The sequence below is a fragment of the Furipterus horrens genome, unplaced genomic scaffold, assembly GCF_987537825.1.
Source record: "Furipterus horrens unplaced genomic scaffold, mFurHor1.1.pri manual_scaffold_3, whole genome shotgun sequence".
NCBI classification, from domain to species: Eukaryota; Metazoa; Chordata; class Mammalia; order Chiroptera; family Furipteridae; genus Furipterus; species Furipterus horrens.
The window spans coordinates 165,659,196-165,671,872 of NW_028327173.1; the positions used below are offsets into that span (position 1 = coordinate 165,659,196).

The 12,677-nt window shown below is 37.8% G+C and overlaps 1 protein-coding gene across 1 annotated transcript in view; it reads left to right on the plus strand.

The window, feature by feature from the left end:
* Window positions 1–12,677, plus strand: part of TLN2 (talin 2) — a 426,734-nt gene that overhangs the window by 253,037 nt on the left and 161,020 nt on the right. The window contains exons 13-14 of the mRNA XM_090270695.1: window positions 9,199–9,262; window positions 10,286–10,390. Coding sequence (XP_090126821.1) covers window positions 9,199–9,262; window positions 10,286–10,390 — 169 coding nt within the window. The remainder of the gene's footprint in view (window positions 1–9,198; window positions 9,263–10,285; window positions 10,391–12,677) is intronic.

Below are 12,677 nucleotides of genomic sequence, written 5' to 3' on the forward strand. Positions count from 1 at the left end.
TGTATGATGAAATTTGTAGACCTTAGGGAAAGCAGGTGGCCTGGAAATTCAGTGTTGGGATGACTGTGAAGGTTAGCCTGTGATTTCCTCTGTCCATTAGAATACTCCTTCTTCATACCAGGCCAAATTTTGTCATTTTTAATTTTTTCGTTAAGGCTCCTATATGAGAACAACAGAGTAGAAAAGACAGAGCTTCACATTCTTTATCACAATCATACGAATTCTTGGTTGCTCTGAAAGTATGACGTACAAATTAAATACCTCTACACTCTTCCCACCCCTCTGGTCTTTGGTTCTCTTTTATAAAATGATGGGGGTGTCTTTTTCTGGCTCAGAGATTGAAGAAAAAGCTAACCCTATAGATTCATCCTGGTCCCACAGACCATGAGCATTAGGATTGGTTTCCTTGAAATACCCGGGAGGACAAGCCCAGCCATACATTGGCTGCTGTTTTGATCTTCCTGTCTGTTTTGATCTGGGCTTCTCCAAGAGTTTTGTATGTTTCTTCCTCTGGTAACATTCCTTTCCTTTATCTGTCAACTCCCTACCCCACCCCACCCCCACCCCCACTTTTCTGTTTCTCTTCTGCTTTCCTCTAGGGCAGATGAAACATTTGGCTTAGCCAAAAAGAAATCACTTCAGAGAGTCTTGTCATGATCAATATCATGATGTCGCCTACATGGAACTTGTAAAGGCTTTGGAAGTGGGGACCTGACACTATGCTGACCGGGGTTGAACGGGTGTCAGATTTCCTGCAGGATGTGCCAACATGAGATGTATTGAGGAGGTCATTCATCCATTGTATTGTGTCCAAGGATATTGAAGGGAGAGAAGAACATAAATGCTTATTTGTTCTTGACCCCACTTCCACTTTGGTGGACAGTAATAGGGACCAAGCAAATGCCCTACAGTAAGAAGAAAACATGAAGAGAATGCCTGACCAGCAGGTCTAAACTGAGTTGTTTGAAAAATAAACATACAAGCAAAAAACTCAAAAAACTCTACCTTTGGGTTAACAAATCCCACGGAGCCTTTCCAAAGGGATAATTTTGTTCTACAGCATACTGTACAGTGACCTTGGGAGTGGCTTTGAGCAGGTTCTGTCATTTCTTTTGTTTTATATTCACCAGTTGAGTCATATGGCCAAGTGTTTTCTCAGGGCCCATTTGTATCCATTCAGTCTGGTGTCCTTCCTGCGGGAGCCACAGGGAGCTGGCCTCTGTGTTCTGTGACATCCCAGACGCCTTACGAAAGACCATGTGCACACCATCTTTTAGAAGTTTCATATTCCCACATTCTAACCCCACAGCTGGTGCCTCAGATGCATTTGGATTGTGACGTGTCCTCAGATACTGTGGACAATGGCCACGGAAGTTGGTAAACACCAAGAGCTCATTAATTCATGGCAGAAACATCTTTTGTTTCTATTTCTTTGAGTGACTAATGAAGAGCAGGAGAAAATGGAGAGAAGACTTATGAACATAAAATTTTCAAATAAGATATTTTCCTGTTTTTTAGGCTTTCTTAACTGGAAGCCTGTGTGGCCCTGATGAAAAGGCGATCTAAATGTGGCCATTCACTGAACCCCTAAAATGATGGTGCTATGCTGGTCATTTCATTAATGCCTTTTCTCTAGGGTTTTTGGGACAGCTCATTCTCAGGGCCTCATTGTGAATTCAGAAAGCAGGGTATTTCATGTCATGTATGTGGAAGAGGAGTCACAGAGAGGGGAAGTGGCTTATACAAGCTACACAGAGTTTTTTTCTGCAAGTAGCTTCTGACTACTAACCCTTGGGCCTATCATTTACAAAGAGAGTCTTACTTTCAAAGTTGTCCCTGTCACCAGTCTTCCAATATGCAGAAAAATTAGGAAAGTACTCTAAAATGTGATTCCAAGGTGCTTGGGTTTTTTCCTGAGCGCCACTGACTCTGCAAACTACATCATAATGAATGTTTCCGTACCGCTATTTCTGTGGGCATTACAAGACTATTGGGACATTGGTATTGCTCTTAACGGTGTCTCCTGTGATTTACAGGCCTGTTGAATGCTTCATACCAGCACTCTATTAAAGATGTCCCTTCTCTTAATAATGTCAAGGTAGCTGATGTTAAGCAATTGTATTAGTCAGTTTTTTTATTTCCAATATTATGGTATGAAGTTCATGCCTTTAGTAGTATGTGTATTCTTTCTAGGATTCCAAATTAAAACCAGCTTATTATGCCTGTTGACACTTGTTTTTTCTTATAAATTAAATTTACTTTATAATTAGACCAAATCTAGTCTAGGTAATAAGGCATTTTCATCTAGTGTAGATGTTTAATTGTGTACATTAGTGCTCATACCATACAGGTAAAACTTCCTAAAAATCTTTGTCTCCTTTTAATTAAAACAGCAAAGTCACTTTCCCCTGATTGTACGTTGGCTAGTCCAATACTGTTTGGGGATAATATGTCTGTGCTGTATCTAGTGACTGGCTGGGCCATGTTTGCCAGGCTTTATATTTTTCTCCGTCTAGCTTTCGTATGTACTATCTGCTTGAACAAGTCAATCTTAGAAAGAAATTAGTGAGAAGGTTGGACTTGTCAGGGAGCCAGGTTGAAGATACAGCCAGGTCGAAAATACAGCCAGGTCAAGATTTCACCCCACATAATTTCTGGATGAGGTGCATTTAGTGAGTACCTTTCTTTTAATTTTTTGAAAATTTGTTTAAGCATTTTTGCTCAAAGTCAACAACATACTATGGATCTTTTTATGAGATTCTTTTTCACCTTTCTTCAGGCAATTTAATGATTTCTGGACTCAGTGCCACCTTGGTGAAGGTGTTTGTTTAGAATAATGAAAATCAGAGGCTAAAATATTTTCAGAGTTTTCATGGAATAAAGGATTATTTAATGTCCCTTGTCAGTTCTGTAGATGAGGAAAAACAGGTGCAAGAGAGACAGAGGCTGAAACGAGGCCCGGAACCAGGGGGAGCTAGAAGCCAGGAAGTAGCCATTCTCCCTATTCTAGTCCCATGTGCTTTACCTACATGACAGTGTTCTTCAGGTTGTCTCCAGAGTTTCAGCAGGGACATTTTATGGAAGCATGAAGTATAAACAGCACAACCCAAGAATCACATGCGTATCTCATGCTCTTCTGTGCTTTCAGAAAGCATGCCCGTGGTGTTCTTTAACTCAAGAAGAACTTTACAGTTGTGTTCTCTTGTGCCAGGTATGGGGAAGATGCAAGGAGATATATACTAATTCTCTGCTGTTTTTGAGACTGCAGTCTGTTTGCCAAATAAACATGGAATTGTTATTATGGCGAGCCAAAACCTGGCTCTGATTCAACAAGGTCTAACCTTTACCTATGTTTTGAATGCAGGGTGGTTTATGTAGGATTTTAAAAGTCGCAGGGCAGGCTGTGGGGACTACTATGAATTGTTTTTAGACAGGTGGCAAGAATGTGGTACAAAAATCAATGTTGGTCAATGAATTTGGCAAAGTAGAAAGTGTATAAGATCAAGAAGAATTAGATCTTAAAACAGCAACAACAAAACCTATCATAGTAATCACTAACTACAGGCCCCTTTAAAACATGGTGGAAAACTTGAAGAAGTGAGTTTAAGAAGAGTTGAAGCCTTCTTGGGACCTTAATGTATCAAAGATTAGATATAATAGTAAAATTTAGACCTTAAATCAAGTGTATGTGATAAAATTGAAGGTAACTCTAGGTGATGGGTATAGAGTGTCCACTGTATAATTCTTTCAACATTGTGTGTGTTTAGGGTTTTTATATTAGAATGTTAGGGAAAGATTGGTAGTCCACAAGAATGGACAGATTGTGTAACTTCCAAAGCAGTGGTGGGTGGAGAAGAGATACAACTTGACTGATGCAGTAGGAGTTGTACAGGGAGGATTATGACTTCTTAAACTAAGAAGAAGAGTGGTAAAATAGAATATACAAAATGAGAAATACTTCTGAATATATTAAGCATCATAGCAAACACAGTTGATCCTTGAACAACACAATTTTGTATTATACGGGTCCATTTGTCTGTGGATTTTTTTCAACAAATACAGTCAGCCCTTTGTATCAGCAGATTTCACATTGTGGATTCATATTAAAAACAGGTGTGTTCCCCCATTCCCAACTGTGTTCTTCCAGCCACAGATCAAAAATACTGATTTCCATCTGTGATTGGTTGAATCCACGGATTCAAATGGATTATTGTACTTAAGTTTGGGGGGAGTTGAAAGCTCTATGCAGATTTTCGACTGCATGGGCATCAAGATCTTTTACACCTACATTATTCAGAGACAACTGGATAAGTAAGTCATTATTAACAGTTAATAGAAGTTCTCATATTAGATGGAATTTTTTAAAAGGCCAGCTCTACACTAGTATTTCTAAAAGACACACTTAAAATTTAAGGACAGAAGAAAGTTTAAAGTAAAGGCATAAAAAATGATGCACCAGGAAAATAGTTAAATGAAATTGCTCATAGCAACATTTTATTTGATGTAGCTCCCCAGGCAAGGGAAACAAAAGAAAAAATTAACAAATGAGACTACATCAAACTAAAAAGTTTTTACGCAGCCAAGGAGACCATCAACAAAATAAAAAGAGAAGTCCCCGAATGGGAGAACAAATTCACCAATACATCTGTTAATATCCAAAATTTATAAAGAACTTACAAAACTCAACACCAAAAAACACTCTAATTACAAAATGGGAAAAGGATCTGAATAAACACTTCTCTAAATAGGACATATAAGAGTTGCTCAATGTCACTAATCACCAGAGAAATGCAAATTAAAACATAACAAGATATCACCTCAAACCTGTCAGAATGACTATCAACAAATAAGCTACTACCTTAAACATATTAATATGTAAATATCTGATAAGTTTGATCAAGAGCAACAAAAGAAAACAAAAATAAACATTATTAGTAATGGAAATGGGGCAGAACTTAAGATAGACTTTTTTTTTTTTTAATCATAAAAAATTAAAAACTTGAAGCCAAAGAAATTGAAAATCTAGACAAAACGGATAATTAGAAAATCTGGATAGACCTATAATCTTGAAATAGCCTTATCAGTTAAAATATACCAAGCAAAAAAACCCCCACAACAAACAAAAACTAGGCCCCAAGTTATTTCAGATAATATGTGTTTCTCAAACTATTAAAAAATTAATATGGACTAGTCTAGGCTCATAAATGACCAATGCTAACTGAAGATAAATGGAGGATTTATACAACTATTCCAATTTCTTAAAAAGTTATAATGATAAAAACACCATTATTGATATAGGGTGGTATAAGAGTTCTAAGAGTTGATAAACCCTATCTTTATTAAAATTAAGATACTAGGCAAAAGACATTACAAAGTTAAGAGTGAAGCTCCAGACTAGAAGAAATTTGTATATTTTCAATGCATACTACAAAGAACAAATTAATATCCATAAAATGTTTTAAAAGAAAATAAATCTTCTAAGAAAAAGATCACCCAGGTGATCTTATTAGGTGTCTTAAAGAAGAGGAAATTCAACTGACTTACAGAAATAGGAAAAAATATTCCACCTCATAAATAATACAAAATGCAGAATCAGTAGGGATATAGTTTTCCATGTCTAGCAGGTGGGCACAAATTTAAATGTGTGAAAACACCAAAGTATTTTACAGAAGAAACAAGACATTTCAGAATATGACCCTGTTGAATTTAAAAATACAAAGAGAAACAGAGAATGTAGTTTATAGATACAAAGAGATGTAGGAACATAAAATATGCATGGAAACCAACTTCAAGAAAGGGACTACCATTAGGGAGAAGTAGAAGGGTGGTATGGGTCTTAAGCTAAATTTATAATCGATTTCTTTAAAAACAGAGAGCAGGGTAGCCATCACAAAGCAAATATCACAGCATATTAATGTGTTTTTATCCTTGGTGATAGGTATATAAATTATGAAGTATATACTTTTCTGTATGTTTCAAAATGTTTCCACAATTTACATTTCTTTAAAAAAGACAGTTGTGATAGTTGGTGTGAGGTGATAAAAGCTTGTGTTCAGTTGACGTTGGACATCTAACATGTGACGAAGGCAATTAGTAGGCCTTGGTGGTCAGACAAAAGGCTCCGTGACTCTGCCACAGGAGTAAACGGCCCAGCAGTTGGTGCGGGCGGCTACGTCCCAGGCTGAGGAAACCTGTCACCCTTGTTGACCATAGCCCCCTCATCCTACTGGCATGTTCCTCACAAGTATTTTACTGAGAAAACAAAGCAACCCGGGTATGAATCTCTGTTGAGGAACAATTGGGAGTGGGCTTGGAAAAATTTCCCCTCATATTCAAGATAATTGTATTGTCAACCAGCAAAGCTTTTGACACAGTAGGAAGTCTTAAGTCAGTTTTTCTTTGGGTATATGTTCAAACCATGTTCCTCCTTTGGAGGTGGTCTTCTGTGTGCTTTTGTCAGAATAATTTGGCTGCTGCTTTTGTTCTTCACCTTCTCTGTCTTACCTCCTGTTCTCACCACTACCTACCCATTAATTTCTTTAATGTATACTCCCATCCTGTGCTCTAGAGCTTCTATCAGTTTTGGGAGGTGACGGCCATTCAGTGGTCCTCCAAGCTGCCGCCTGCTGAGGTTGGTGCCTACCTCCCCTAACTACTTTCAGACACTAGCACTTTCAAACCAGGAACCTCTGAACTTATCCATCCCTGAGCTATCTCTGCGCCTCTAAGGCAGATCCCTTCCTGTCTCTAAAAGGTATTGGGACTGGTTCTGTGGGACTGAGCTAGGACCTCAAACCCTGTCCTGTGCTCCTCCCATGCCATCCTCTCTCTCCACTTCTTCCCACCCTAAGCATTTCCCAACTCAACCAATGCTCCCCTCCACCTACGTCATGAGGTCTGTTAACCACCAGGCTATGGTAAACCAGTACTCTCAATCACACACGTGTTCATCTTGGAGTCTGGATTCAAACCCAGGTGTGTCCGGTTCTATCAATAGAGCCTTTGGTGTACCATGCTAGTGGTGCTCCAACTTGACATCAGAATCATCCAGAGGGCTTGTTAAAATACACATGGCTGGGCCTTGCCTCCAGCACCTTTTTTTTTTTTATTTATTTATTTATTTATTTATTTATTTATTTATTTATTTATTTATTTATTTATTTATTTATTTTTAGAGAGAGGGGAAGGGAAGGAGAAAGGGAGGGAGAGAAACATCAATGTGTGGTTGCCTCTCGTACACCCCCAACTGGGGATCTAGCCTGCAACCCAGGCAAGTGCCCTGAGCGGGAATTGAACCCGGTGACCCTTTTGTTCACAGGACGGCACTCAATTCACTGAGCCACACCAGCCAGGGCTCCAGCACCTCTTGTTCAGCATGCTGTTTTTTGGGGGGTGGGGGGACCGCACTTTAAGAATCTTACATGATAGCAAATTCAGGAAGTTATTTTTAGTCATTTGGTGATCTAACATAAAGGTTGGACTCAGGAAACGTGGGTGTTCCAGTGTCCTTTGGGTGACACTGTTCCTGCTGCACTGTCTACCTTCTCCCCTTCATTTCTGCACCCTGTACTGGGCAGACACTGCACCGCTTTGTGTGTTAGTATTGATGCCGTCACTCCTCAGGAATGAGGGGACATCCATTGTTTTCAGTTCCTGTAAGTAATAACACTCCTAGGTAAGAATCTGAGCTTCTTTTCAGGTGGTAAAACCAGCTTAGAGATGTGGTGACTTGCCTGTAGTCATATAACTAACTATGTGGTGGCAGCTCTAGGACAGATGTGAGGCAGTTAACACTTCCCCAAAGCATGGCTGCCTCCCATGTACTTGTATACTTACTACCTGCCAGACCAGAGAACATCTTTAGGTCACCTATTTTGGAATTACTTGTAGACACAGCTTAAATTTTATATTAAAAAATGAGGTTTCAGTGAACACCAAGATTTGAATCCAGACCTCACTCCCCCAAATGTGTTTATTAAATTCTCCATTCCTTATTCCATGGCTTTGGGCCATTTCTTAAAATTGCGGCCACCGTGATATATGGTCATTACTGTACTGTTCTTTCTTTTTGTGTGTAAGGTCTTTAAATCATCCCATTTTTTGGTTAATGGTTATCCCTTGATATTGGCTCCAGTCATCTGAATAGCTTCCTTGATCTCAGGCATAAGAAGCCGAGGAACATCTTATACATTTCCTGGCCCACAGCTAGAAGCCATCATTTCTCCAAGGATCTCTGATTCCTTTTAGTGGGGAATGGCATTTGAAGCCCACCTGGCCAAGGTGCTGGGAGTGCTTATTGCCATCAGGTTGCCCTTGCCTGTAGTCTCCTATGAGGACACAACTAGAAAATAAACATGTTTTTAAGAAAAAACTCAATCAGATGTGCAGGCCAGTATTTCCAATCCAAATGAAAAATTGCAGGGTTTTCCTTTTAACATTTTTGGCTTTATATTTTTTTCTTTTTTATGCTGAAAATCTTGATTACTAACAACTGATGTAATTACTCATTTTATATTAATTATAATATATATAACATGCTATATAATGTAATATCCTAATTTTACACACACACACACACACAAAGTATACACACACACACACACATATATATATATATGAAAGAGGGAGAGTATTTAAAATAATGGTTTCAATATTTTACTATGATTTATTTGTCTCAGTTTGCTTTAGATTTTTAGGTGTTTTTTTCTCCTTTTTGTGATTTCTTGTGTTTCTAAAGTGAAAAACACCAAGGAGTATTTACAGAAGTTATTTTTCATCCTTCTTCCCCTCTCCCTGTTTTTCTCTTCTTCCGACAGAGAATCATTTTTATTAGTACATACTAGGCATATCCTTCTGTTGTTTTAAAAATACATATTAACAATATAAAATGAAAAATATTTCCTCATTTTCTTACAAAGGATAGCATACTATACACTCTTATGCCCCTTACTTATGACACTTTACAATATATCCTGGAAATTCTTTTTTATTTAACTATGCTAGCTTTACTCTTTTTATCAGACTGGTTTTATATCTGCGTCCTATTTAAGTGCACTGTGGGATGTGGCAATTTGTTATTAATTATAACCAGAAAATACTGGGAAAGTTAGTGACTTAACTGTGAATTTTACAAAGTCTTTTCCTTCCTTCTCATCACAGAACATAAACGTTATACTTTTTTGCCTTCCTCTCTCTCAGTCTAAAGGAATTCCTGCCCAAGGAATACATCAAGCAGCGAGGAGCTGAAAAGAGAATATTTCAGGTATTGGGAATGTAAATTTACTATTCTCCTCACTCCCTATCCTCATTTACTAGTATAAGAGAGGCCTCTGCAATGATAGTTTTGTACCCCTTGCATGTACTTGGCTTATGTAATAATGATTAGTGGCTCAAGAGTAAAGAAGCTGACAGTTCTCCTTTGGGCAGATTTATTATCTTAATCCATGCCTTCTTGCTAAAGGTTACTTTGCTCTCCTGAGAAAAAATGTGCATACATTTAATTTCAAAGGCATTATCTTGATAGCATTAAAACAAGGTGATTTGCCATTAAAATGAACTGAGGAAGAAGCTACAAGTTGCTTCTCTGTCCAGAGATTGGTTTTTGAAGCTTGAATTTGAGAACTGGTACCTTTTTAAAATTCAGGTTCATTCTAAAAGAGAATTGTCTATTCTAGACAACCAGTAAGAAAGCCCTACCATCAACTTTACATAAAACAATCTAGTAAATCCAAAGTATCAAAGTCTTCTTTGATTTTGAAATTAAATATAAGTTGAAATATAAATTTCATGTGTATAAAACATATTTTTACTAAGTATTGTTTCCAAGTATTGTAATATACAGGCATTTGTAAAACTTGATTTTTGAAAAATTACATGTTGTGGATGGATGCTAGAATGATACCTCCCCCAAACAAGAACATTTTCCTGGCTCTCATATTAAGTATTATTTCTGAACCTTTTGGGACATGGAGTCCTTTGAAAATTGGATTACAGTTATGGACCTTGTTCCCGCCATGCTGCACATGCACAAATTGGTGCATATAGTTATGAAATCTGTAGGGAGTTTGGGCTCCAATTCTAGTTCAGAAGCACCGCGTTAGAGCCTTCTGTGTACTCTCACTCTTGGTGAGTTGGAACATGTGTCATGGAGGGGTCTTCCACACAAATGTTGCTTACCGATTGCTTGTAGCCACACTATGTGCACCATGTTTAGTAACTGCCTCTCACCAAGTCCACCTGCTGGCAGAGCTGCATTAACTGGTCCCTACTACTGTCACTTCTGTAGGAACACAAGAACTGTGGAGAGATGAATGAAATAGAAGCCAAGGTCAAGTACGTCAAACTTGCCCGGTCTCTCCGGACTTATGGTGTGTCCTTTTTCCTGGTGAAGGTGAGTGGGGCAACGTGGTGGGGAAAGTGTTTGCTTGTGCCACCTTGTTCTTTTATTAGAGTGTTTGCTATTAAGATTGGTTTGTCCTTCCTAGACCCCTACTGTTTGCAGATGTAGCATCTGGCCAATAATGACCCAAGCTGAGCTGTTAAGACAGTCAAGCTGTGTATGAGCTGTGTTCTGGTGAGTGAGCCTCGCTGCCAGTGGTCCTCAGGGCAGCTGTGCCATGGCTTGGCCCACTGTCACTGCTCTGAAGTCATTGAAGGGATGTGCTCACTTTTATTCATTACAACTTTCCCTTGAGAATGTTTCACTTAAGACTACCAAGAGCGCCCTGGACTAAGTAAAGATCAAATCAAATTTTTGTGGTAAATAAGGAACTTAAGATGTATACTTGTAGAGGGGTCTGGGAACCCTGTGGCATTTAGATCTGTTCATCACAAGTGTTTGTCTTCCTACTGGAAGGAAAGAGGGGATTCTTTTAAATTTAACCTCTGAATTTCAGAGGGAGGCCCTTGATGGGTGCGTTTTTAAGTTGACTGATAAACCCTCTTATTAGCTTCATTTCTCCTTTGAACATCCTGAACTTGCATACTCTATTTTAGTCCTTTTCTTCAACCACTCTCAGTTTTACACCAGAAAATATCGGGCCCTTGCAAATGAAGAAAACATGGGTGACTCACTTTGTTTCTTAGAAGCTGAGTTGCTTATATTTAGTGGAAGTTTTAACCTGTCAATGAATTTTTGGATGGTGGTGATACCTTCTAGATAATTACTCCATTTCCCAATATTCATAATAACATTTATTAAATAATTATATGCCAAGCATACCTTATTAAACTATTAGCAATGTATAGACATGAACTAAGGGGAGGATTTCTGGAGAGAATGGGGGGGGGGGTACCTGGTATAGAGGACGAAGGGAGAGAAATTGGGACAACTGTAATAGCATAATCAATAAAATATATTTTATTAAAAAGCAAAATTCAATAAATGGGTCTACATCAAACTAAAAAGCTTCTGTATGGCAAAAGGAACCATAAATAAATTGAAAAGATCCTATGGAATGAAAGAAAATATTTGTAAACCATTTATATAATAAGGGATTAATATGCAAAATACATATGAATGGCCAACAGGTACATTAAAAAATACTCAACAACACTAATCATCAAGGAAATACAATCAAAACACAATGAGATAATGCCTCACACCTGTTAGAATGGTTATTATTAAAAGGATAAGAGATGGCAAAAGCCGGCCTGGCTGTGGAGCAAAGGGGACCCCTTGCACTGCTGCTGGGAATGTAAATTGGTGCAGCCACTGTGGGAAATAGTATGGAGGTTCCTCAAAAAATTAAAAATAAGAAGTACCATGTGATCTAGCAATCCTACTCCTGGATATTTATCTGAAGAAAGTTAAATTATTATCTCAAAGAGCTATCTGTACCATCATGTTCATTGCGACATTATTCATGGTAGCCAAGCTATGGAAACAACATAAGTGTTGATGAGTGGATAAACAAAGAAAACATGCTATATATACATAACTGTATAATGTTATCCTGCCATAGAAAAAAGGGAAATCCTGCCATTTGCAACTACCTGGAACCTGCAGGGCATTATGCTAAGTGAAATGAGTCAAAGACAAATACTATATTATTTCACTTATATGTGGAATTTTAAAGAGCTGAAATCATATAATCAGAAAGTAGATTGGTGGTTGCCAGGAGCTTGGGTGGGAGAAGTGAGATGCTGGTCTAAGGGTACAAACCTGTCGTTACAAGAGGAGTGAGTTCTGTGGATCTAATGTACATATTTGTGAGTGTATTTAACAGTGCTGTATTATACACTCGGAAGTTGTGAAGAGTAGATCTTAAATGTCCTCAACATAACAATAACAAAAAATGGTAATTATGAGAGGCGAAGAATATAACAAACCCCATTGTGGCAATAATTTTGCAATATATACATGCAACAATTCAACACATTTTACACTTTAAACTTCTACAATGTTATATGTCAATTATATCTCAGAAATTTTGAAATAAAAATATGGCCTCATATGATAATTTTATATAAAGCCACTAGATGTTTGAGAAAATTCAGCACCCACTCATTATAAAAATTTCTGTAAAATGATGGAATATGTGTATTTTGTCAACATGATAGATTATTTCAAACCTGTCATCAGTATCCTACATTATTTTGGAAGTTCTGGTAAAGTCATTAAGTTTTTTTTTTTTTAATGTAAGCATTACTTTTAGGAGATGTTGGAACAAAATTAC